Here is a 27,940-nt window from a genome sequence, read left to right on the forward strand (position 1 = left end):
AATGATAGCTGTGTGTGTGTGCGTGCGTGCGTGCGTGTGTGTGTGTGTGAGAGAGTCAACATGATATAATTGCCACTGTTCCTTCAGGGTTGGTCCAGCAACAGTAAGTTATTTCTGTGTTTTCCTGTACACAATGTCCTTAAGTCCTTGTTTCTTATTGTGTAGAACAGGTATGACCTCAACTGTAAACACACACTTGTACAAAGTCGATCGTTTCTCTGTAATTGCTCAAATAATACATATTTGTGATTCACATCATATACAACCTTGCTGTTTGTTTGGGAGCAAACATCTTTGCTGTCATGGTGACATGGTGCTCTGCCCTCCATTCCTCCATTCTCTGTCTGGAATTAACTTCAAATTAAAAAAAGCTAACAGGAAGACATATTCTATAATAACATAGGTTAATAGCCAGCAAGAGGGTTGTTAGAGCAGTTATCATTTAGTTGTAGGTGCATGTTAGTGTATTATTGTGTCTGCTGGGTTTAGTAATGCATGAAACTGAAAAACACTAAACTTCGACAACTTCTCACACTACATAGCAAAAGAGAGTTACTGCCTTGGAAAATAGTGGGGGGTTTTCACATTAGACATGTAATTACTTATTATAGCTGTATGTGTGTGTGTGTTTGTTTTGTTCCTGGCTGCCATTAACCTGGACCCAACCTGACAATAAACCTGGCTAAAATAAGCTAACGTGCAGTGAGATTTTAGGCAAAATAACTGCCAAACGCTAGAAAACAATATGATGGAATACTTTAATCGGTCTGTGTCACTGTCAAATCACATCATGTATAGAATTGGAGGAATGAATTGGAGGGATGAAACTCTCTTTAATTTTATGACGAATTTTAATTTATCATAAGCCATGTGTTCTGTTCCAGACTATTGATTTGGTCCTTAATGCCCCCCAGAATAGCTTTATGGAGACCTCTACCGCGGTCTGTGAAGATTTTCTTCACTTTTTCATTAATAAGGTAAACTCCACTAGAGCTCAAATCTCTGCTCCTGCAATTGACCCCTCAGTTCCTGCACCGTGTTCTGCTGTCTTTAATCAGTTTGAGCATGTAGCTCTGTCTTTTGTACAGGAGATTGTCTCCAAGTTAAAGCCCTCTGGTTCTCCAAATGACCCTGTCGCGCCTCGACTTTTTAAAGAGGTTTTCCCCACTGTTGGACCATCTGTGCTGGCAGTTTTAAACAGCAGCCTGCTCTCAGGGAAGGTCCCCGAAAACCTGAAGCATGCAGTAGTGCAACCTCGTATTAAAAAACCCAGCTTGGATCCCACAGTTCTGGCTAATTTTAGGCCCATTTCCAAAATGACTTTTATGTCAAAGATCCTGGAGAAGATTATCTACAGTCAAATTATGTTTTTTCTGGAAGAGAACAACATACTGGAGGTTTTCCAATCCGGTTTTAAAACTATGCACCGCACTGAAACAGCGCTTTTAAGAGTCTTTAATGACATCCTTTTATCTACTGACTCTGGGGACTGCGTTGTGCTCCTACTTATTGACTTAACTGCTGCTTTCGATACAGTCGACCATGACATCCTGATCTCCCGCTTGGAGAAGTGGGTGGGCATTGTGGGAAAAGCCCTGGAATGGTTCAGGTCATATTTGAAGGACAGAACTTTCTCTGTCAGCCTTGGTGACTCCGAGTCATCCTCTGCTCCACTCCTGTATGGGGTCCCACAGGGCTCAGTATTAGGCCCCCTGCTATTCTCCCTCTATTTGCTCCCTCTTGGGTCCATTTTTAGAAAGCACGGCATCGCATTCCACTGCTATGCTGACGATAGCCAGATTTATGTCCCTCTAACAAAGAAGGAGGGTTACTTAATGCTAAATTACACTGCTAAAGTGCCTAGATGACATAAAGGCCTGGATGGCGTGCAATTTCCTTAAACTCAATGAAGGAAAAACAGAAGTAATGGTTTTTGGTAGCACCACTGACACCACTTCTGTAGACCTGGGTTCCTTGCATCAGTACACCAAGCCTACCGTTACGAACCTTGGTATTAAAATGGACCGTGAACTCAAACTTGAGAGTCAGATTAAGTCGGTGGTAAAAACGAGCTTTTATCACCTGAGGCAGCTATAGCCAAAGTAAAACCTTTTCTCTCCAGACAGCAGTTTGAGACAGTAATCCATGCCTTTGTCACCACCCGGCAGGACTACTGTAACTCTCTCTACATGGGGGTCAGTGGGTCCTCCCTCGCACGACTGCAGTGGGTGCAAAATGCCGCAGCAAGGCTCTTAACTGGCACACGGAAGTATGACCACATTTCCCCTGTTTTAGCTTCTCTCCACTGGCTGCCAATTTATTTTAGGATCCATTTTTTAATTATTTTATTTACTTTTAAATCCCTAAATGGCATGACCCCACCATACCTTGCTGAGCTGCTACAGCATTACACGCCGAACCGCCCTCTCAGGTCAGCGGACCAACTGCTCCTGAATGTGCCTAAAACCAGGTCAAAGCTCAGAGGGGACCGTTGCTTCTCTGTAGCGGCTCCCAAACTGTGGAACGCTCCGCCCCTGGAGATCAGACAGGCCTCCACACTGCCTGCTTTTAAATCGCTTCTTAAAACCCACCTCTTCTCCTTAGCGTTTTAACATTTGGCGTTTCAACATCTTTCAGAGTGTTGCTTTTTTGCATTTAAATTGTTTTTTGTTTTTACTTGTACTTGTTTTATGGTGTGTGAGCTAAGCTGTGTTACTTTTTTGTATGCTTTGTTTTATCTATTTGCCTGTACAGCACTTTGGTCTGGAGGTTTAAAGTGCTTTATAAATAAAGTTGTATTGTATTGTAATGGTCACACATGCAGAGCACACAGCACACACAGTGACATTTGTTCTCTGCTTTTAACCCATCCTATGGAGCAGTGGGCAGCTATTGTACAGCGCTCGGGGAATGTGTCACATGTCACAGCATGTCATTAAGAAATTGGGAGAATCTAAGAAAGTATAACAGTTAAGAGACCCATCAGATATAATAAGCACCAGGCTTACCTATTGACATCCACTATTTGTCAGACTTGTACAGTACAAGCCTTACTGTAATATCGGGATTTCAATCCTACAAAAAGATAACCTTCTTTTTATCGTTACTAAGGGAATAAAAACCTATATGCCCAGATTGTGCTGGGTATCAGATCTTAAAGAACAAAAACACACACTGACCGTGGCTTGTATCACGAATTATGTGTAATGTGTATCTTATCTTTGAATCATGAACATGATATATGGCACACCACAACAGGAGCTATTAAAGAAGCCAAAAAGAGCAGCTAGTGCCTCTGAGTTGACAGATTACATCAGCTGGGGCCAAACGTGTAAACATGTCTCTGTGTGGAGTGTCTGGAATGGGTATTTACAAAATCAACACATTTGAACATGAAAGTCCATCACTTGGACAGAAAAAATAGAGAACAAGGTGTGGATTATCGTAAAATAGCTATGGCTTGTGATCCCTTAAAATAAATCCATATCTAGGCTACTTATATTGCCACTACCAAAGTGATCTTTAAAAATAATTTGTTCTTTTCATATGGTTTTATTGTGTTTTCCTTACACCTGGTTTAGACATCTATAAAAGATAATAGGTCGAGCAACATTGCTGCAGATTTGACAAAAATAAATAAAATTGTACAATATAAGAATAAAAAAAAATAGATAATTTGATATGGGGATACAAAGTTAGAATTCACATAAGATATAATGTGACGTGTTGCGTTTGATTTGACAAAATAGTGTCTTTCTTTGTGAAAAAAAACAAACACATTATTTATATTTAAATTACAGTTATTGATGATACGCACAGGAAAGTTTGGTCTGGTCTAACTGTACAACAATGTACATCATACATAATATCCAATGCATTGACTCAAAGGACTTAATCTTGTGTCCCGTGTTATTTATTACACAGCAATATTTGGGGTGGCGCGTCTGTCGCCCGTTTGTTTTGCTGCTCGAAGGCTTCTGCATAGAGATGGCAAGAGAACCCTAGCAGGCTGTGGGGCCTATACGGTTGGGCTTTCTACCGAAAACCGTAACGTTAGTAGCGCAAAGACGCAGTTGGTAGGAAAGGAGCGGAACAGCGGACAAGGTAAAACAAAGCAGCCTAGCTAACTTAACCAATACCAAACCATTTCTTGTAATGTCAAAAATGAGTCCTTTACAAGTCTGTATTCCGCATCCTGTCAAACTGTTTTGACTAACGTTAGCTCAATTATGGCGAACAGCTAGCAAAGCTGCTAAATAACGTTGAAACCGTTAGCAAGCCGGCTAGTTGGCTGCAGTTGTATAATAGCTTACTTGGCTAAGTTTGTAATGTTAGCTTGCTAAACTAGCGGTGTCTACTTTACTGTAAGATGTACTGCCTAAACAAACACATATAGTAGATCAATTATGTGAGGATATTACCACCTGGCTAGCTAGTTATATTTCGTAATGGTGGAAGGATAGTCAGCCAGCGGTACGTTCTTAAGTCAAACAAATGTCACTAAAACGGGGATTTTTTTAATGGCTAACTTACTGATAGCTAACTAGCTGACTAGCTATAGTTGCAGACTACTGCTGGTAGCTAATAAATGTCGTTAGCAGTTACTGTACCTATATGACATGTCTGCTGCATACATACGCTTAACGTTAAACATGGCCTAAATTGAGACTTCTATCCGTAGGACAATTATTTGCCTATCAAGTTTACGTTACCCTTACTTTGTGAGCTAGCATTACCGTTAGCATGTCAGTAGACTACCAAAAGTTAGCCAATGTACGTTAACATTAGAGTTTTTGTCAGTCAGTGTTTGTGTTTACCCAAAAGTCATTGTTAACATAACGATATGGTGTAAATATAGTTTCAAAGTGAGAGCAATCTGCTCGTTTTATTTAATTATCCAAGGGCTTGTTTACTGAACTTTGTTTAATAAAGAAAGAAACAAAGGTTACATTTAAAAAAAATTGTCTACACGGTGATTCTTTGCACAATACCTGATTTAAGGCACAGGTAAACACAGGCCTGACGTGAGGCATACTGTTATCTATGTAACACTGTTTCAATTCTCAATACACCTTCTATAAATACAGAACAAAAACAACGTCCCACTTTCACTCTACAGTCCAGACTGATCATTTTAGGCCCATAGGCCTAATGGTTATGTCCCTAACTGACTAACTTGGGCTCAGTTAATACCTGATTGGAATCCTTTTCAATAGAACTAAAGCCCAGTGTTCTTACATTCATTTGGCTTAGTGTTCTTGTTTTGTGCTAGTGAGGTTATTACTTATTTATCCCCCAGTTTTGTTGAGCTGGGGTGTAAGGTTGAAGGGCAAATGCAAACACCCCCCTTGACATCATTGTCTGCCCAGATGTATTCCAGTGTAGGCAACTCTTAATACTATGTATGTAGCTCTGAGTTTCTGTGTTGGTGTGCAAAACGTGTGACATTAGGGATCCTTAAAGGTATGCTTTGCCACTTTTTATGTGGATATCCAATCAGCGTTGATGGGTTATGTTGTCGATTGAAGCAATACAATCTTTGATGCCTGTAATATGGAGAACCTCTGATTTTGTACAGTAACTACTCCAGAACAACACTATCCAAATTAGGCGCAACGTAACCTTTTTTACACAATGGAACTTACAACAAGTACATACAGTTTGTTTCTTAATGGCACCTACAACACTCCCCCTTACACAAAAAAACCTGAGCTTAAGTAGTTTGTTGTTCTTCATGCCTCCAGATGTCACTTGCACGTCAAATGATGCTGCTTGATGTAGGAAGAACAGATTTGACTGCTTTGTTTATAGAGGATGTTTTACTCAAAAACACTGCTGTACAGCCTTGCAAAAAAAACTGGGCACATTGCAGTGAGTGATCACATTCTTGCAGTTTAAAACAGGTTCAGGGAGCTCAACAGCTGAAAAGTGAAAACAAAATTGATCACCCTTCAACTGTTTATTATGTAATTTTGCTTCTGATAGCAAAAACCCAGAGTACCCTTAATGCAGTGGTTCTCAAAGTGGGGGACGCGCCCCCCCAGGGGGGCGCAGAGGCATGGCAGGGGGGGGCGCGAGAGACCAGGAGGAAAAATGGTTATTAAAAATAAATAAATCATATTTTGAAAAATTATTTATTCGAAAATAATATGATACAGTACTATTACGTCTGGGTCTCTGTGTTTCATTAAAGCTCGGCTCTTTGTGTGTGTGTGGAACGAGCCATTTTGTGTGCATGCGTGTGAGAGAGAGAGAGAGAGAGAGAGAGAGAGCGCACCGGTACCGGAGATCGTTGTTGTTAGCTTCTGGTGCTAGCGAGCTACGCTAACGGATATAAGGAGTTTTTTCAACAATAAAGTGGAGGAGAGTCCTCTCCTGTCAGACTGAGAGACTCAGTGAGCTAAAGGACTCTCTCAGTGTTATCCCAGTGGGTCTCAAACATTTTTAGTCACCATTAATGTAAACAATTATTTCCGAGGCACATGTTTATATGATCATTATAGTTATAAAAAAATAAGAGAATAAATTAAAAACAGGTATGAAATACTATGACATTAAAAAAAGAATAAAGTTTAAAAGGGGAGTGATTTGTAAAATATCCATAAAGAAAAAGTAAATCTGTTTACAGTTCTGTTTCAAATGGGTGTTGAGAGATGTATCCATAGATCTCTTCATTTTGCTCTCAAAGTGCACCAGATTGATGCTTTTAACTTAAATATTTAAAAATCTTCCCGGGGGAGCTTGCCTCCGGACCCCCCTATGTGAGGTCCACACACCACCTAGAAAAATAGCACTTTACCCCTGCTTACACCTATATGCCATGAGCTGATTATCTAGCCTTCATTGTAACAGTCGCAGGTACACTGTATATGCGTGGGGCAGAGTTCCCGTTAGCCGGTAAATACCGGACTACGACCGGTAAAATATGCTGAAGACCGGCAAATCTAAATCTCTCCGGTCAAAGTGTCCGTTCAAAATCATTTCCGTTTAGCGCAATAACGCATCAGTTGCGCAACTTGCGCCACTTATGTGACAGACAAAAGAGTATGTGACAGACAAGAATAGTCAATTCTAATGTCTAACGCTTAATGTCGAGAAAGAGATGTCCTGGATGGGTTGATTGTGCGTTGATCTGTTGGTAATGTCTCGGGGTTCCGGTGGGCATGGAAACAAATGCATAATGCGGCCTCACCCGGTTGCATAGCCACACTTATTGTTTAGGTGTCTTTTAATAAGCAGGTAGTCATATCATTAGCTAGAACTAGCTGGATCTGATCGATATGGACATAAACACGAGTCTAATCTGACGGGAGAGAGAGATCAGCTGCTGCTGACGAGTCGACACGCAGCCCTGCATGATCACATGCAGCGGTGAGCGGACAAAACACACACTTCAGGTTAGAATATCACACGTAGCTATTTTAATGACCTCTCAAACTACCTAAACTAGTTATAGATATGTTTAGTTTTACTGTCGGGTCACTCATTACTGATCCGCGAGTTGCATGAGACTGAAGGGCTGTCAGGAGAGGGAGAGAGCGCTCCGTTTATTATTCCCGTGTTATTGTAAGTTACTGAACACTTTTGAATAATATAGTTAATCTACTATGATTAGTTTGTTTAATATCGAATCATATCAATTTGTTTTAAAGCACAATAAATAACAAAGAAGTCCTTTGACCGGCACTTTTCTCATTTTGTCCGGAAGATTTAAACTTTAACGGACATGTTGACCGGCGAAGAAATATTCTAACGGGAACTCTGGCGTGGGGAGTAGAACATAGTAGAACATTCCTCTGTAGCGCCCGGTACATTAATGGGAAACCCTAAATGTTTAAGCACCCTCTATTAAACGTCAAGCTACCCCACAGCACCCCCAATATAAATCTCTGGCGCCGCCACTGAGCCTGACTATTTGTGTTGGGGGGGGGGGCCCGACTTGTTTTTTTCTCCAAAGGGTGGACCTGACAGAAAAAGTTTGAGAATCACTGCCTTAATGTGACATAGTAGAACCAGGAAGTAACAAACCATAGTTACGTTAGAGCCTAATAAACTCTGTTATTCCTGTGAGGTCTGATGTTACCCCTGAAAAATAAAGAGTTTAATGGCTGACTTCTACTGTAACAAGAATACTTTTTTGAATGCCTGCAGTATGCGCTAAACTAATTTCAGCCTTCTCCTAAAAATGTGCTCTTTTGTCTTTTTAGAAGAACCATGGGACACGGAGTGGGCTGAACCAGAGGGTCAAGCAGCACACGCCAATTGTAAGTATACATTGTGTAATATGGGAAGCAATTGGGAGGATAAACAAATCATAGACGTAATGAAATTAAAATGTTAAGAGCTGAAAGAACTTTAATCACAAACTTCAACCAAATATTAATGTGTAGAAACAGCTTTTCACAGCCTGTATTTTTATAGAAACCCTGCTAAGTTTACATTTTTCCTTTTTATGATTTTACTGGCTATATGTCTTGTGGGTTTGAAGTTTGCTTTATTTGTCTGTGCGGTTTTGAAGGGTTCCCACTGTGGCATATGACATGGCCACGGCCTCATCCAGAGCAGAGTCCAGCCATAACCACAGAGGAACGACACAGCTCCATGCCATCGGTGAGTCCCGGACACTGTACTGGAATTGCAGTGTTGCTTGACCCTGTCCTTTCCCTGGAGAGCTCATGTCTATCACTGTGAATGATATTGTCAACTTTATAGGGAATTTGTCAAATGTTTAAGAGGAAAAAATCACTATATACTGTTAACTTCCCTTTATGTACACACCACCAGTTTCCTGTGCCAAAATCAAGAGGAAGAAGAGCCTGTTTGGGACAGCCATTTATGTGGAGGTGACAGCGGAGGGGCAGTCGCGCCGCACAGCAAAGTCTCACAGCTCCTCCAGTCCTAAATGGGATGAGAGGCTCACTCTGTAAGAAGCAACAGTTGACCTCTTTTGTATCTGCTTGTCTGTGTGTGTGTGTGTGTGTCAGAGAATGTTATATACAAAAGTTCACCTTCACAGTGTGCTTCCTAAATGAGTGCCAGGGACAACTCGTGAATCTCCAGTTATTTTAGAATTCAGAGGAGATAAAACTAGAGACAGATTTCTGAGTTGAGACATAAAGTATGTTTTCCCATAGTCTGTCGCACTGAAAGTAGACTGTGGGTACAAGCCTTCTTACAAGATATGTTTTCTCCTCTTCCCAGAGCTTACCACAACAATATGCAGTAGATCACACTGAGCAACTTCATTTGGAAGATCTTGAGGGAAACCGAGCATAGTTTATAACAGGTGTTTTTAAAAACAATGCAATTCCTGGTGTGGTTTGTCAATATAGGTTTAAGAAATGCAAACAAGCCAGTGAGTTTTTCCCCTAATAGCAACAATTGCGTTTCTTACAGCACTGTGGAGATATTTGTTGCTATGCAAGAATAGTCATCTCATACCCCCCCTAAAAAGAATATTCCTAGAGTCATGTTAACCTCCAAATGGCCCTTGATCATGAAAAGCTGATGAGAGATAAAGATAGGCCTGTCACGATAATTAATTTAGTTGGACGATACATTTTCCTGGAAATTATTGCGATAAACGATAATATTGTCGGCACTGTTGCAAGACCATTTTAGACCACTGACATAATGATAATGTATAATAGTAATTCAAGTACATCCTTTCAAACAGAACTTTTTATTGAAACATTGCAAATGAAATGTGAAATAATATTCAAATATATAAATGATATATAATAAATAAAACAAATTTATTAAATTATAAAAAATGTCACACACAACCAAAACAATAAATTAAATAGACTCTAAACAGAGCTATATCTATCTATCTATCTATCTATCTATCTATCTATCTATCTATCTATCTATCTATCTGTATGTAGGTACTAGGCAGGCACACATTGTCTCACAAGCATAAAAAACCTCCTTAAAACAATAGTCTTCACAAAGTTTTCGAGCAAGGAACACCAACATGTTTGCATTGTCGGACAAATGCATCTTTGATTGTAAACTGTCGGGAAGGTGAGGGCTCTCCATCTCCAGCTGCCGTGTTTGCTCCCAGCTGGGAAAACGGAATGGGGTGGTTATGTTTCAGGTGTAGTTTAAGGTTGGTCGTATTGCTAGCTTTTATTGCTACCTTTTTAAAACAAATGCAACATAACGGCTCATTCAAGTCCGTAGGTTTGCCTCGTTGATTTGGCAATCCAAAATATCCCCACACCGGAGATGTGGAATTAGGTTTTGCAACCAATTCCATTTAACTTCAAATTATCCTCGAGTAAGTCACACGTTGTCTCCTGCTTGTCTCTATATTATTCCTTTGGCTGCTACACTGTTGCACGCGGAGTGTCCTGACCTGGCTGTGTGTGAGCCCCGCCCCTCACAGCACGCCTGGCCGGCAGACACAGCTCGCCTGGCTAAAATGCTAGTCACATCCTTATCTATACAAACACGCATGTAAACGGTAATTTATCGAGGTCAGAAAAGTTATCGAGTCCATTTTTATTTATGGTACGAGAAGTCAATGTATTGCTTATCGCGACAGGCCTAGATAAAGATAGAAAACAGATCTGTCCTCCTTTCTAGGTATTTTTCTGTTTACAGTAGTGCTGGGGGGAAACGATTATTTTGAAAACGATTAATCGGGCAATTATTTGATCGATTAGTCGACTAATCTAACGATTATTTTTCTGTTGTTCAATTCATAAAAAAACGTAATGTAAAACAATTTTTTTTTACGATACTGTGTCTCAGGGGATCTTAATATTTAAGAACCTATTAATGTGTTATACCAGATTAACGGAAATAATCTCAGCTAACTGACGATACACACCATTTTATACCAAAACAAAACACAAGTCTCATAAGAAGCATCTAAATGACCCCTGAGCGAAAAATGCTAACGGACATTGGCACAGAACTCAAGATAAAAGTACCCTTATTACTTATCGTAGCTGCACTTACAATATATCCGATTAAAGCTGAGACTCCACAGATTATGTAGGTATATAGTATCATCACTGAGTGATCCGGACTCGCGACAGGGGAAGCAAATACAGTCATCACAACACGTACCTTCACAGAGCTTCTCGGGAGATCGTCTCACCACCGTAATCTGATCAAAAGACGTGTTCAATGGCAATAAAATGAGAAAAAACGCGGCTGAATCGGTTAATCCATAGGTTTTTAACGTCTATGTATAAAACAATGATTGAATTTATAATCCATAATTCCATTTTATGTAAAAATGTAAATGCAAAAAAAGCAAATGCTAGCTGCTAATGGTAGCCACCACAGCTAGCTGCTGCTTCTGCTAGGCTATGCAGCAGTCTCAGTGAGATATAAATATATACATATCTTTGCGTTTTGGACTAACTTTAAAATATTCCCATGCTTTTGAAGACCTAGGGCGAGATGTTTTCGTTTGGGGGCTTCGTGCGCAATCCTGTGAGGAGGAGGTGGTAGACGTTTCAGTCTCCATTGTGTTTGAAGTGCGATTGCGAACTGCTTGTTGCTTTGGGTGACCCACGTGTGTGTAGCGACGCGTCGACGCGGAAATATGTCGTCGACGATATTTTGAAGTCGACGCGTCGCTACAGCACTAGTTTACAGTGTATCCTTATGTAACACACACAAGGTTGGCGGTTCATGTGATCATTATAGTAACAAGGGAAATGTTATATGACAACACAAAGAGCTCATTGTATTATTTTAGACTTTTACAGCTCTTTGACCGGGTAGCCTGGCTAAATGCCAGAGACAATGCTTTATTTTCTTGATTGGGTAATTATTGCGAGCAGGACAGAGTGGTGCTGTCTTTGTGATCCTGTCTTTGCACCGTGGATGTTTGCCAAGCTGTTGTGAGTCCTATCCACGGCGTCTAGGCTATAAGCCTAGATATTTATCTTCAGACTGATGCGCTAAACCTTGAAAACATTGACTGTGCTGCGTAGTGTTCATTTTTTTGAAGCAGTATTATGTGAGCAGAATATATCAGTCATTTCTGCAGCAAGGACACATCCAGTCTGTACTTGAGCAATGCTATGTTTTGACTGTTGGCCTTTTTTCTTATTAAGTCGTAAATATGTGCAAGTTTTGTTAAAGGTTTAAAGATTTACATATGTGTATTTCTTTTTGTCGTTGACCTTTTAGGAATGTAACACCGCACACACAGGTTGATTTCAGAGTATGGAGTCACCACACCCTGAAGGCGGACGCTTTGCTGGGCAGAGCCACACTGGACCTCACTCAAGCCTTGGAGCAGCATGACAGGAAATGTATGATAGGCCACATCAAACTTACAGACCTGTATTATAATATAGGGTTGGATGTGTTAATTATTTAAAAATACATTTGTGGCATAGTGACTAAAGTACCAGACCAATGCAGACTCAAGAACTGTAAAGTTGGACTAGCTAATGAGGATTATTACAGTTTTTTTATAATCAGAATCACAATGACAACATTTTTTCTTGTTAAGGTTAACAAATATCAGATAAATGTGTCTCTCACTGATAGGACGCTATAAAAGAAGCATGGTTTGCTTTATGTTTCTCTTGGTTTCAATCTATTGTTTTTCCTCTTCCCACACCATCCCTGTTTGGGCTGTACAGTGGAGAATGTGAAGGAGGTGCTGAAGCTGAGCGTGGAGCAGAAGGGGGCTGTGGTTCCCACAGGAGAGCTGACTGTCTACCTAGACGGTCTGACTGTTACTGACCAGGAGGAACTGGCACCGCTTACCAACGGCAATGCAGCAAATGGCACCAGTGAGCTGAGTATGTTAACAGTGGGGGTGGGTGATAGTGGTGGGTTGGCCAATTTTCATTACAATGTGTACTGGTGTATGACGAGGAAGCACAGGGAGAGAAAAAAAGCCACAGATGCATGCATACAGAGGAATATACTGGTACTTTATCGCCTAACCCATACCCTCAATCACTTATCAATTATTATTTTTTAAATTACTCTCTAAATATGCACTTTATATCTTGCATTATTTTCTCCAACCCCTAGAAGTCCAACAGAATGGCGATGCCATCCATGAAAATGGAGACTCATCCTCCTCTTGCTCAATGGCTGCCAGCAGGTAAACAAACTTTTGAGTCATGTGATGAACACGAGGGCATATTTTTACATTATTGTCATACATATCCTTTATTTCACTTTGTCACTAACACTAAGAAAGTGATCACATCACTCCTGTTCTGAAGTCTTTACACTGGCTTCCTGTGTGTCAAAGAATAGATTTCAAAATACTGCTGCTGTTTTATAAAGCTTTGAATGGTTTAGGCCCAAAATACATTTCTGACCTCCTGCTAAATTATGAACCATCCAGATCTCTCAGGTCTTCAGGGACTGGTCAGCTTTCTGTCCCCAGAGTCAGAACTAAACATGGAGAAGCAGCGTTCAGTTATTATGCTCCAAATATCTGGAACAAACTCCCTGAAACCTGCAGGTCCGCTGCAACTCTAACTACTTTTAAATCCAGGCTGAAGACTTTTCTTTTTGCCGCTACTTTTAATTGAACTATTCATATCTTAAACTGCAACTGCATATCTTAACTTTTATCCATGTATTTTTTCTTTTAATGTTTATTTTATTATCTTTTCTTTTTAATGACTGATTTTAAATGCCATTTTCTTAATGTCTTTCGTTTTTTGTAAAGCACTTTGAATTGCCTTGTGTTGAAAGGTGCTATATAAATAAACTTGCCTTGCCTTGCCTTATTTATATATTTGTTTGAACCCTGGCATCCCCCTTCTCTTGCTTTTACGTTATTGTGCTACTGATATCAGTTTCTTAGTATTTGTCACACGGCGAAAGTGCCCTTCACTCCAAATGTGTTTTTGTCGTTGTAAAAGCCACTAAGGAATCACGTCTGCTCATGCAACAGACGGGAGGTTGGGGTGGGGGGGTGATTGGGATGTGGCTGCCTGGCTCCTCTCTGCTCTCTGCATTGCAGTTGCTGAGAGGACTGCAGACACAAACAGGGGTATATTTTAAACCTGGCAGTGTTTCCCCTCCCAGGGAGTTCCAGAAGGAAAAAAAAGGGCTCAAACTCGTTTTACCCTCCCTGCCTCTTCCCCAATATATGACTGCACTCCCAGTTTACAAGAGCAGAGGTGAACATTTATCAGCTAGAAGGTTCTTTGGGAACACTCTGCCCTACTTCTTTCCTCTCTTTTACTTAATGTGGTCTTATATCACTTTTATTCGATACATATTCCAAAAGGGCGATGTCAACATTTTCCAATCGGTTTAATATCAAGCTATAAAATATGAAGTACACAGAATTTAACCGTTAGGTGTTCAACTTTAATTGAATTGACTAACTCAGTAACATTTTCCTTACACGTTTATGGTCTCATAGTTTTAAGCCTGCTTTAATACATCATGGTGCTAATTTTGGGTGGAAAATGTGTTGGTATAGTAGAGTAAAATTATGTTTTGTGGATATGTCGAGAAGTAAAATCAGAGTTCACCTCATTCATGACCCTTTCTGACTTTCCCTTCTTGGTTGTTGGCTTGTTTTTCTGATAATGGAGTTGTATTGCTGGACTTGAGTCATACGACTGTTTTTGTATTGGTCTTGGTGTGGGAACGTCTGTGGCACCTTTTTAACTCTCCCGGCTCACAAAAGGGCCTCTTCTGCTGTACCAATTGCATCACCAAGCCATCCTATTCTGTCCTGTCCTTACCCCTACAAGACAACAGTCTCATGCCCCGGCCACACGAGGACGAAAACGGCCGTTTGCGTTACTGTTTAGTGTCATATAGACCATTCGGCCATACGAGGACGACCGAATACGGCACTAAACGACTGAGGAAACGAAAACGGGTCCCAAGGTGGATAGAACGGCATGCGCAACGCTCTGGGGGGTCCAACGGCTCTGTGTGTACGCCCTATAAAACACACACTTCAAGTCAGATCATCACCCTTAGCTATTTTATTTATTACCTCTCAAACTACCTAACCCTAACCCTAAATATGTTTATTTTTACTGTCGGCCGAGTCACTCATTACTGGATCAGCTGCTGCATGAAACAGACACTGGCGAGCTGTCTGAAGAGAGGGAGGAAAAAGAGAGGCTCCGTGTATTTTATTATTATAATATATAGATCCGTTATTCATTTGTTTTAAAGCTCAATAAATAACAAAGAAGACCTTTGACCAGCACTTTTATAATTTTGTCGGAAGATTTAAACTTTAATACACGTTGACTGGCGAAAAACTCTGCCCGGTTCCCTCGGCCCCCACCGTGGAGAATAAACAGAAGGGCAACCATGACAACCATGCTTCTTCGCTGCTTTTGTGGAGGAAGTTACAGCGCCACGTACAGGCTCCTGCATATGTACTGCAGCTTCTCCAGCGGTTGGAGCTAAACGGAGCGGTCTCGTGTGGACAGACACTATCCGGATGACTATTGTGTGTGGACGGAAGCTTGTTTGCGATTGCGTTTGCGTTAATCCTATGCGTTTAGCCGTTTTCGTCCTCGTGTGGCCGGGGTCTTAATGTCAAGTCAGTCTTTAATCTGACACACTCACTAACTCCATTTTATTACAAGCCTGTTTTGGGCCTGTAGTAAAAACGAAAAGTTATTGGCTCTTAAAATTATCATTATAGTTATAGAATTTGATGTGTTGTGTTTGCGTATCAAGATCAATGTTTTTGAACTTCTTCTGTGTTTTTCTTAAAGCACAGTGAATGGTACAGACTTGCGCCCAAGGTCCAGTTCCTGTTCGGCAACCAGTGGTTTGGGCTCTCAGGTGCCTTCCAGTTCCTGCAGCGCTTCCCTTGGTCACGTCATCGTCAATGGAGACGTCACACCCAACTCCACCCCAGTCCACCGACCCTCAGACAGTGACCCAGAGAGTAGGACAGGTGAGCTTCTTCTTTATGTCCGAATTACATTATCTGGGATGGTTTCAAATCTTATCACTGGGTTCTTCGTTTACTGAACATTAGTTTAACAACCAATTATCAAGTGAATACTCATCAACTAGGTGTATTCTTTCATGCAAAATGTTTCATATCATATTAAACTGAAAATCTAAAAAGAACAAATAATTAAACTTGGACTGAAGGAAACTGGGATGGAGATTTCTCAATATTTGTGTAAAATGCATAACTTTTCCTGATATCATGTCATGGGTGGGTGAGGTATTAATCCATAGATGTGAACAGCACCTTTGTCTTTCTCTGACCTGCCTGCAGTCAATGGAGAGTCCTGTGACGCTGCTCTCGGGCCATCGTCTGCTACAACAGGAGAAGTGCCGCCCCCTGCAGATGACCACCAGGACTGCAATCACGATTCCGCCCCGCCAGATCCCAACACAGCGCCAGACGAAACCCCCCAAACCCTGCTATGCTCCACACAGGCTCCAGCCTCCTCCTCTGCTAAGCCTACTGATGGCGCTGCTGCTGCTGCTGCTTCCTCCACTTTCAGCTCCCCGCCACAGGGGCCCCCCGCCATCACAACCTCCTCATCATCGTCCTCCCCGCCCCCAGCAATCGGAGACGGGAATGCTTCAGCAGAAGGCGGTAGCAGCAGTACAGCCGTAACTACAGATGGGGCCAAGCCCAGGGAACAGGCCCCTAATGCTGGAGCCCCTGACCCTCTGCCTCCAGGGTAAAAAATAAATCTGCTTTCACTGACTTTCACATTCCTTTTTTTTTTTACCAAAGCAATTATAATATTAAGTGTCAATGTCAAACACCCAAAACACACAGTCATATTTCGCAATAATAGGTAAACCTGTTATTACTACATTTCTCGTCATCGTTGTCCTTTCTAACAACTTTATGTAGCTTTTTGTTTCAATCCTTCTTTTGTCCCCCTCATTTATCTGTTTTTTTAGGTGGGAGCAGAGGAAAGACCCGCATGGGAGAACTTATTATGTCGACCACAACACCAGAACTACGACCTGGGAAAGACCACAGCCACTACCACCAGGGTGGGTGCCTCTCTCTTGCTCACTTTCTTTGGTCATCACCATTTCTCAGAAATGTAACTTTAATGGGTCCATCAGTACGTTTTACCAGTGGATTTTTGCCTTTCTTACATCGGTCTCCATTATTGGTTACTTTCATTTTTATATTTGCATCACGTTCCAGGCTAGCTCATTAATTTGAAGCTTGCATTTTGTGTGCCTGTGTGCTAATTGTCTCCTTCACTCTGCCAGTTGGGAGCGCCGGGTGGATGACCGGGGAAGGATCTATTACGTGGACCACAACACCCGCACCACCACATGGCAGCGTCCCACCATGGAGTCGGTCCGCAACTTTGAGCAGTGGCAGAGCCAGCGCAGCCAGCTGCAGGGAGCTATGCACCAGTTTAACCAGAGATACCTCTACTCTGTAAGTCAACCCCCACCCTTCCTACATCCTCATGTCCCCTTAACCCAGGGGTGTCAAACTCAATTTCATCGCGGGCCACATTCGCATAAAGGTTGCACTCAAAGGGCCGGTTGTAACTATATAAATATATAATATATATAAAATAATGTATTTGTGGTGGCGTCTTGATCCTTGTCTACAATTTAATAGCCACCTCTATCGGGGTTGTGGGTTTTGACGCGCCTCTCTTTGTTTCCAAACAATTCAGCGGAGATCGTAGTTGAATCAGATGAGCTTTATTCATTGATCCACACGGTACATACAGGAGGACACATTTCTTCGCTTCATAGTAACTAAAAAGTGTATCATTTTCCAAAGTAACAAAAAGAACACGGTCAAAAGACTTTTCCATTTCCCCGTCTATCACCCCCAGCTGTGTCCTATCAACCTACCATATATAGGCATAGCCATGCACGTGATACTGACGCACATATAACAAATTATAAGTGAGCCTTAAATGAATGCATTTTAAATCATAATGTGACTCACAAAAATAGCCGATAATTTACAGTATAATCTAATTTATATTATTATTAAGCCTAACATTCAGACAATAATAACAAAAGGTAAAATGGCTCTAACATACCAGCCCCTAATTGCTTATTACATAGCAATTACCAATAATAATACATCAACAGTCATTTTAACAAAACATAACGTCCATCCGTAGCATATTTGTATACTTAAGTCCATAGTATATTGTATACTTTCAAGTCCATGTAAGACCAGTACTGGAGTGTGTAGGTCTAGTACTAATTGTCTGTAATGGTCTGCGTTCAAAAGGCAGCCTTTGATGGGGAGGGGGTAGGAGACCAAGAGTCTAGTCCTTTGGTCTAACAGTCAGAGGTGCATGTGACTGAAAGGCTAAGGCTTAGTAGGCTCAGTCTGTTGTCTCCAGGAGCAGACATAACTTAGTTATGGGTCTTTCGATCGTACTTGTCTTGGTTTTAACCAGGACACTCCTAACAAGTCTTTTTGAACCAGGAAGGGTCTTAACTACGCGTCCCAGGAGCCAAGTGTTCCTTGGTGCGTTCTCATCAACGATGACGACCAGGTCTCCGGGGATGAAGTTTCTTTTGATAGTATTCCATTTGTGCCGTTCTTGCATCAAAGGAAGGTATTCCCTGGTCCAGCGCTTCCAAAACAGGTCAGCAAGGTACTGCACCTGTTTCCATCTTCTCCGTGAGTACAGATCCTCTCTCTGAAAGAGTCCTGGGGGCAAGATTGGATTTGTTCTTAACTGAAGTAGGTGATTAGGTGTGAGGGGTTCAAGGTCGTTTGGGTCGTTTGTCACTGTTGTGATTGGCCTATCGTTCATTATTGCCTCAACCTCACACAAGGCTGTGTGCAGAGCATCATCATCCAATGTTTGTTCCTTCAGGACAGAATGGAGGATCTTTTTAACCAGTCGTATTAGCCTTTCCCACACTCCGCCATGGTGAGCTCCGGAAGGGGGATTGAATGTCCAATCAATTCCTTCTTTGAGTAGTGTTTGCTTGATTTTGTTGTTATCCAGTTGTTTTACAGACTCCTCCAGTTCCTTTTGTGTGTCGATGAAGTTGGTGCCTCGATCTGTTCTGATGCTCTTTATTGTGCCACGACGACAGATGAATCGACGAAGAGCGTTTATGCATGCAGCTGTATCCAAATGACTGGCAGCTTCCAGGTGGACAGCATGGCTTACCAGGCAGGTAAAGATTACTCCCCATCTTTTGACATGAGCTCGGCCACGTTTCACCTCGATGGGTCCAAAATAGTCTATGCCTACATGAGTGAAAGGTGGAAGATCCGGTGTTATTCGATCAAGTGGGAGATCGGCCATTTTCTGCTCTCCAGCTCTAGCCTGTAGGCGTCTGCAAAACACACAGTTCTTTATGATCCTCCTTGCTGAAGAGTTAGCAGCGGATAGCCAGTAACGTTGATGGAGTTTGGAGAGCATGTGACCTCTTCCTGAGTGACCAACTTGATTATGGATGTGGCTTAATATCAACTTGAAGATATTAGAATGTTTCGGTAGAATCATTGGATGTTTGACCTCAGTTGGTATAGCCATCTTTCTAGTTCTTCCTCCAACTCTCAGAAGCCCGGCATCAATGATAGGGTCCAGCTTGTATAGGGAGCTTCCTCTATTGCACTGTTTTCCTTTTTCCAGCAAGGCAATTTCCTCTTTGAAATGCTGTCTCTGCTCGTGGCAAATAATGGCTTTTTCAGCATTTTCTGTGTCCTCTACTGAAAGTCTTAGTGCATTAGCTGTAGGCATATTGAGCAGAAGCATCTGATCCTTCAGTCTCTTTCCTCTATACTGCCTTGCTCCAAGATCAGTGGAGACATCTTTTCTTTTTTCTCTCATCTGCAGGAGGATTGTCTTTAATTTCATTATCCATGCAACAGCTCTTTTTAGGTCATTCCATGAAGAGTAATAGTCCAAGAGCTTGCTTGTTGGAGTTTTTTCCATCTTACATGTGACAATGCTGGTGACAATAGCTTCTTTGCGTACTTCAGGGTCATCTGGAAGGAGAGAACCAAGTTCTTTTGGAATACTTGGCCACTGTGCTTCAGATTTCTTCAAGAATTCTGGACCCTGAAGCCATCCTTTTGAACTGTAAAAGGATTCAATCCTCTTGAAGCGTCATCAGCGGGGTTGTTTTTGGTGTCTATAAACCGCCACTGGTTCACTTTTGTGAGGTTATGAATAACAGCAATCCGGTTTGCCACGAAAGTGTGGAACCTCTTAGTCCTGTTTCGAATATATTTCAGTACTGACTGGCTGTCAGTCCACAATACTGATTCCAGAAGCTCTCCTTGTAGCTCTGATCGGAGCATTTTGTCCATTCGTGCAGCCAATGTAGCAGCAGTGAGTTCCAACCTTGGAATTGTCATGACTTTTAGTGGGGTAACTCTTGATTTTCCCATCACAAAGGCTACGTGTACCTCCTCCATGTCATTGGTGAATCTCAGGTAACTTGCGGTACCGTATCCTTCTTCACTTGCATCACAAAAGGTGTGTAGCTGTGCAGTTTTCATTCTTCCAAAGTTCTTGGGTTTTACACACCTGTCAATTTGGAATCTGGCCAGCTGGTCTAAATCCTTGAGCCACTTCTGCCATGGCTTTGAGAGTTCCACCTGAATTTCTTCATCCCATCCATATTGGGCTTTACAGAGTAATCAAAGTATTTGCTTTGCCTTCAATATGAAAGGGGCGAGAAGACCAAGAGGATCGTACACAGAGCTGACAGTGGAAAGTATACTCCTTCTTGTAAGGGTTTTGTTGTTCACAGTCACAAGGAAACTGAATATATCATTTTCAATGTCCCAGTACATCCCTAGTGCTCTTTCATGTGGCAGCTTATCCCTGTCCAGATCCAAGTTTTTCACCTGTTTAGCCTTGTCTTCATCAGGGATGGATGCTAGCACCACTCGACTATTACTTATCCATTTCGTCAGTTTGAATCCACCAAGGGAACACATTTCTCTGAGAGACCTAATAAGGCTTATAGCTTGATTTTTTCTTGCTAGCGACATGAGGCAATCATCCACATAGAAATTTGATTTGATTGTTTCTGCCACTTCTTCATCAAATTTGCCACAGTTGTCCTCAGCTGTTCTTCGCAATGCAAAGTTTGCGCAGCTTGGAGAGGAAACAGCTCCGAAGAGATCGACCCTCATCCGGTATTCCTCCAGATTTGTGCTGGTTTCTCCTTCAGGCCACCCCAGGAATCTCAGCAAGTTTATGTTCTCCTCGTTTACACGCACTTGGTGAAACATCCCCTCAATATCTGCCATAATGGCGATGGGCTCTTGACGGAACCTGAGTAGAACACCAATCAATGAGTTTGCCAAGTCAGGGCCCTGAAGGAGTACACTGTTGAGGGATTTGCCTTTATAGGATGATGCACAATCAAAGACCACACGGATCGTTTTTTTACGTTTATGATAGACACCATGATGGGGTATATACCACACTTTGCCGTTTTCCACATGTTGATCGTCCGATGGTACTTTCTCTGCATATCCTTTTTTGATAATGTCACTCATAAAGCCTTTATACTCAGCTGCATAGGTCTGATCCTTCTGGAATTTCCTTTTTAGTGACATTGCTCGTTGCTCTGCCATTTGGCGGTTGTTTGGCATGATAATGTTTGGATTATCTAGAGGAAGAGGTAAATTGTAGTGGCCATCTTTAAGAGAAACCGAGCTTGATACAATCTGCATGAACTTTCGGTCATCAGCTGACATTTGTCTTTCCTCTTCATACTCTTTCTCTGGAAAGTCGTTAATATATTGTTTTTCAATTAGCTTCTCAAGGTGAACAATTGAGATCCTGTTCACTAATGCCACGGCGGTTTCATCATCCAGATCTGTGGAAGCATTAAGTGGACCATTAACGACCCATCCTAACAGTGTTTTCACTGCATATGGGCCATTTCCTTGGCTATTTATAACTCTCCATGGTTCCATAGCCTTTGGAGTATTTACTCCAATAAGAAGTCCCACGTCAGCATCTATTTCTTTTATTTGGATGTCCTGCAGATAAGGCCATTTCTTGAGGTCCGCCTGGGTAAGAATGTTTCTTTTGGTAACAGGGATTTTGTTCTGAGTGTAAACCTTGGGCAAGTTTATATATGTGCCATCTTCCATATGTCCCACTTCTAGACCTGTTACCTCAAAACTCCTGACTGTTTTCTCTGTTCCCATCATTTGAAGAAGGACTTCAGTTCTCCGTCCTCTAGCACCAAGCTGCCTCATGAGCCCTTCTGTGCAAAATGTGTCGGTGCTACCAGGGTCCAGGAATGCATAGGTCAGTATGCTTTTATTTCCATGGCAGAGTTTCACCTTCACTGGCACTATGGCAAGTATGCTGTCTTTACCAGCCCCGATTCCTTCACCTTCTCCTACTGAAACAAGAGCACTGCTGATGGATGTCTCATCAGGCCTTGCTCCCCCACTCTGCTGCTCTGCCTTATCATGTTTAAAGTTCTCAGTTTCAGGCTTTGAAGATCTTTTAATGTGCAGAATAGTTGGGTGCTTAGCATGACAGATTTGACAGGTCATTCTTCTGTTACAGTTCCTGCTCAAGTGCCCCACCTTCAGGCAGCCAAAGCATAGTCCCTTCTCTTTCAGAAACTCAATTTTAGCTTCATGAGATACTGAATGTATTTTATGGCATTCAGCTAAAGGATGTTTACTTGTACAAAAAGTACATGAGGTGTCCTTGTTAGTGGAGGAAATGTAGCTTTTAACAGGATATTTGTCTTCTTTGAGTTTCTCTGCACGGCTGTCTGACACTATAGCCACTGTGGTTGCAAAACTGCTCCCTTTGCTCTTATTTCGATATGAATCAACAAGAGTCTTGGTCTTAAAAGCCGCCTTTGTACTGTTAAGTTGATCGGGAATGTCACCAAAGAGAGGGTCTTGAAGTATTCTAGCTTGTCTTTCAATAAATACAACAAGGTCAGGTAATCTTGCTCTTTCATGGCTCCGCTCCAGAATATCACAAGCTGCTGTTCTCCACTTCTCCCTTAGTTTGTAAGGTAGCTTTGAAAGAATGAGCCGTAGGTTGGATGGCAGGTCCAGCTCCTCCATGTTCTGCAGATCCCTCATTGCATTACAGCAGCCTCTCAGAAGTACATAACAGTGCAGTGACTTTCCATCCTCTGCCTTTATAGTGTTCCAGTTGAGAGCTTTTCCCATATATGCGCTTGCTATCTTGAGCTCATCTCCAAAATGCACTTTTAGCAGTCTCTTAGCTTCAGCAAAGCCACTATTAGCATCCATGTTGAAGGCAGCTTCTCACCAGTTCCCTGCAGGATCCCGAAGTATATTGTTCCAGGTAATATAATCGATCCTGGTTACTGGTGGTTTTCTCCTCAATGCCATGTTGAAATGCCCTCACAAATATTTGATCATTCAGGGGATTGCCATCAAAGACTGGGATTTCCCTAGTGGGCAGTGATGCTTGTTTTTGTTGAAGTACAAGTAAATTAACAATGTCATTTTGTCTTTGCATCGCAGTCAGGAAATTGTCATTAGTATTTGTCCCTGTAATTCCTGCATCTCTAGCTGTTTGTTGAGAGCTTTGATTTGCATTATCAATATTTTCTGGTGGTCTTGGTTGTTGGTGTAGAAGCCTTTGAAGTGGTGTCTTGGGAATGGCTCCGAACTCAGCAAAGGAAATTGGAGACGGCTCTGCATCCATTGACATATGTGTTTTTAATCTGTAGTCCTTTAAATAGTCATTCATGCCATCATATTTGCCTTGTGTTGGATTTTGTGAACCAGTCTCAAAGTGCTCCAGGACTTTCATTTTTGCATCACATTCAGCTAGGCTGGCTTCCATTTCTATCCGTTCGGATCTAGCTTGCAGTTGAGCTTGCAGTTGAGCTTGCAGTTGAGCCTTTCCCATTTCAAATGCATGCTTTTCTTTTAATCCTGCAAGGAGGGCAGCTCTTTCTGTGGCCATTTTCAGGTGGATTGAGGAAGCAGAAGAAGTAGCTGATCCTGCTTTTGAGCTCCTCCTGGTTGATGCATTGGAAACACTGTCATGGGGTTCAATCCGTATCTGAGGATCCATTTGAGAGCTTTTCCACATTTCCACATCCTTAAGGAAATTCGTGAATGCAGACATTTTTGGTTCATACCAATCTACTCTCTGTTTCCCTTATTTCCTCAGATAAAAGCATTTGAACAATTCCATGACATTCCATAAATTCATTAACATCTTGAACGTTGCAACAGCTTCATCCACCTTTTCCATATTTCCACCTCGCACCAGTAATGGGTTAATTTCATTCATTCTGCGGGTGCATGCTCCAAGTTTTCCTCTTCGCGATTGGCTGAGAGTTGTATATCTCTCCTCTGCCGCGGCAACATCAGCTGGAGGTATATCAGGATCCATTGTTTATTTTATTTTTTCTTCACTTAATCCACATGAAATAAAGTCATTAATATTTCCAAGAACAGCTCTTCGCGAATCCTGTTTTTGTGCCAAATATTCCTTTAACGTCCGCTTCCTTAACTGCGTGATAGTTCGTTAATGCATTTCATTGTTTAAGCATTCCAACAGCAATTGCGGATTATCTTCAGTAAGCATCAGGATATCACTGGATGGATTTCCCGTTTAGTTTTGTCAAACATCCGTAACTATGCACACATAAGTACTTGCATTGTTTGACGAAGCGATCCCGTTGTAAACAGCGTTTCATTAATAAATTCCGGGCCGGCATGGTTTACTCACGGCCTCCTCCTCGGCACTTTAGAACGTCCGTTCGCTGTTTCCAAAGCAGAGCTGAAATCCACACGAATCCTGTGCTTGTCCTTCGAAGTCTTTATCCACAGCTTACGGAGTCTTTTGACTAATGTGGTGGCGTCTTGATCCTTGTCTACAATTTAATAGCCACCTCTATCGGGGTTGTGGGTTTTGACGCGCCTCTCTTTGTTTCCAAACAATTCAGCGGAGATCGTAGTTGAATCAGATGAGCTTTATTCATTGATCCACACGGTACATACAGGAGGACACATTTCTTCGCTTCATAGTAACTAAAAGGTGTATCATTTTCCAAAGTAACAAAAAGAACACGGTCAAAAGACTTTTCCATTTCCCCGTCTATCACCCCCAGCTGTGTCCTATCAACCTACCATATATAGGCATCGCCATGCACGTGATACTGACGCACATATAACAAATTATAAGTGAGCCTTAAATGAATGCATTTTAAACCATAATGTGACTCACAAAAATAGCCGATAATTTACAGTATAATCTAATTTATATTATTATTAAGCCTAACATTCAGACAATAATAACAAAAGGTAAAATGGCTCTAACAGTATTATATTACATTATTGCCTCTGAATTGGATTATTATCGGATAGGATAATAACTTAGTCATTAACTACGTCTGAAAGCAGAAGTCCAGGGCAAATAATTGCAAGTCTCTTCAGTGCGCATGCCACAAAATGAGATGCATTGTGGGTAGGGGTCAGAGATGTTCACAAGTCTTTTTTTGCAAGTCCAAGTCAAGTCTCAAGTCTTTGGTCACGAGTCCAAGTCAAGTCTCAAGTCTTTGTGGGGTGAGACTTGATCAAGTCTCAAGTCTTTGGTCACGAGTCCAAGTCAAGTCTCACGTCTCTAAAAAATAAAAGTCTCATGTCTCTTCTGGTTGTAATAAGCCTTCTATTGTCTGCTGCTATCCAGTCTGTTAAGAATACTGCACAGCTATATCTAAGAAATTCAAAGCATTTACTGTATCTGAAATATACTGAACTGGTGATATTAAAACCTGACCTGTTCCAAAAGAGATATCTACCATTAACACCATTTACCAGCCAAATGCTGGTAAATCATGCAAGTGGCTGGTACTGTATGTTGCACGCACCAGCCACAAATAACAATGGCAATCTATTGAGTGGCTGGTAACATTTCAACATTCACTAGGCTAGCCATTTGGCCAGTGGACAAAAATGTTAAAATTTGACCTCTGCAACTGTATTGTTTAATTACACTGGGTCTCTAATGACATATTTTAAGTCTACTATAAATAAACATATTCCTCTATCCTCTCACTCAAACCCAGTGTAATGGTAACCTGATAAACCTGTAACATTAACGTTACGTGGTCAACAATAAACCTGTAACCTGCCTATAAACCGACAGATGTATTTATGTATGTAACTATGTATTTTTCTACGTTTAACGTTAGCCGGTAGATGGTGGCAGCGGAACGTAATGATTAACGTTACCGACCTTTTTTATGTCATGTCAAGAGTTGGATGTCAACGCCACTCAACGCAAACAAGTGTGACAAGCAAACATTCACTCATCTTTTCAAATATTCAGTTACAAAGCTAGTAGCAAGCTAAGTTAACATTACATAGCTGATGCTGAGCTAAACATGTTTGCTAACCGTCCATATGCGTTAATGTGACTGACCTCTCCGGGTGAGTTTTCAAGTGCCTGATGAAATTTGACGTTGTTGCACCAGCATCCTTGATTTTAATATTGCAGACTTTGCAGTGTGCGCTCCTTTTGTTGGTGCCGCCGGCGTTTTGGTCGAAGTTTTTATAGTTGAACCTAATTACAAGCGGTACAGCTGCAGGTGTGCCGCCGGTCGCCATGGTGTTACCATGAGGTAGTGCGAGAGGCGCGCACCTGACGTTTCAGAGTTTCCTCAATGTTAATACGCCAAAAATAGAACACAATGATTGTTCACGAGTCCCAAAACACGAGTCCAAGTCGAGTCCGAAGTCTTTTGAGCAGGAGTCCAAGTCAAGTCTCAAGTGTCTGTGTGTGCGACTTAAGTGCGACTCGAGTCCGAGTCACAAACTCGAGTCCCCATCTCTGGTAGGGGTGTAACGGCTAGGGCTGTGCATCTTCACTGGTCTCACGATTCGATTCGATTACGATTATCCTGTCAACGACTCGATTCAATTCGATATCCCGATGCATCACGATTCATACCAATGCGTTGCATCCTCAATTTTCTATATTACTGCACATGGCTTATTTTTCATCAATGCATACATGCAGTAAATACATATGAACTCTCTTTTTATTATTTAGAAAGTGCTTCAGAAATCAATAACATAAATTGATTGATTGATTATTTTCAACACCCCCATGTAACGGTATTCGTCCCGTACCGTCACGGTTCGGACGTCACGATTCGGCACATGCAGTCACACGGCGAATACGCCTTTTTTTACGAGTGGGAAAAAAGTCTGTCACTCAGGGCAGTATTACACTATATATAATCCAGGGGGCGGTATTTCGCCTAAAAGCCAGCCGCCCGTAAATAACAAATGAAGAACAAGAACAAAACGAACACAATACATGAAGAAGAAAAGTTAGCTATGGCGAGTTCACACAACACACAGGAGCTAGAAGACCCACCTGCTTCTTTTAAATCAGCTGTGTGGGAACATTTCGGGTTCCCTGTGGACTACAACAATGATGGGGTGCGAGTTGTGGATCGGACGAGGACGGTGTGTCGGCGTTGTTCGACAGCTAGTGACAGCTAGTGGTAACACGTCAAACATGCTCAATCACATCTGAGTCAGTCTCAGTCCCCAGCGAGAGGGTTTTCTCGACGGCAGGTGACATAGTTACCGCCATCAGATCCGCCCTCACTACTGACAACGTAGACAAACTCATCTTTTTGAAGAAAAACTTGAAAATAGAGTAAAGCTTGAGTACCTTTATTTAGGCATAATGGCCTCACACACTCACAAGTTAATTACACATGTTAGACATTGCTCCTAAAGGTAGAGATTTTATTTTGTTTTATATTTATCATTGTATTTATTTTATATTTTGACATCAGGAGATGTTATACAGTTCTGTATTGCCTATTATTGATTGTGATTGAAACACTTTCTTATTATTTATTTTAATATTTTCAAGACAGTCTTTTTAGTTGTACAGCTTATTTAACCTTTTAGTTTGACATTAGCCAATATAAATAATATGGCCATCTGAGTGTGTGTTACTCAGGGCCGCCCCTGGCCAACTTGGGGCCCCAAGCGACATTGTGAGATGAGGGC

General features: G+C 41.6%; 1 protein-coding gene across 2 annotated transcripts in view; it reads left to right on the plus strand.

Annotated features, from left to right (window-relative positions):
• Window positions 1-3,948: 3,948 nt before the first annotated feature.
• The window catches only part of LOC117543594 (NEDD4-like E3 ubiquitin-protein ligase WWP1), a 41,181-nt gene continuing 17,189 nt past the window's right edge, over window positions 3,949-27,940 (plus strand). Inside the window, exons 1-11 of one of the 2 annotated variants that reach the window (XM_034211950.1) lie at window positions 3,949-4,104; window positions 8,208-8,264; window positions 8,519-8,610; window positions 8,785-8,923; window positions 12,157-12,281; window positions 12,618-12,779; window positions 13,018-13,090; window positions 15,702-15,886; window positions 16,220-16,634; window positions 16,864-16,959; window positions 17,188-17,362. In XM_034211950.1, the coding sequence (XP_034067841.1) occupies window positions 8,541-8,610; window positions 8,785-8,923; window positions 12,157-12,281; window positions 12,618-12,779; window positions 13,018-13,090; window positions 15,702-15,886; window positions 16,220-16,634; window positions 16,864-16,959; window positions 17,188-17,362 (1,440 nt within the window). In that variant the 5' untranslated portion in view covers window positions 3,949-4,104; window positions 8,208-8,264; window positions 8,519-8,540. The remainder of the gene's footprint in view (window positions 4,105-8,207; window positions 8,265-8,518; window positions 8,611-8,784; window positions 8,924-12,156; window positions 12,282-12,617; window positions 12,780-13,017; window positions 13,091-15,701; window positions 15,887-16,219; window positions 16,635-16,863; window positions 16,960-17,187; window positions 17,363-27,940) is intronic. The other variant, XM_034211951.1, reaches the window with a different exon arrangement.

The sequence above is a fragment of the Gymnodraco acuticeps genome, unplaced genomic scaffold (genome assembly GCF_902827175.1).
Source record: "Gymnodraco acuticeps unplaced genomic scaffold, fGymAcu1.1, whole genome shotgun sequence".
In the NCBI taxonomy this organism is placed as follows: Eukaryota; Metazoa; Chordata; class Actinopteri; order Perciformes; family Bathydraconidae; genus Gymnodraco; species Gymnodraco acuticeps.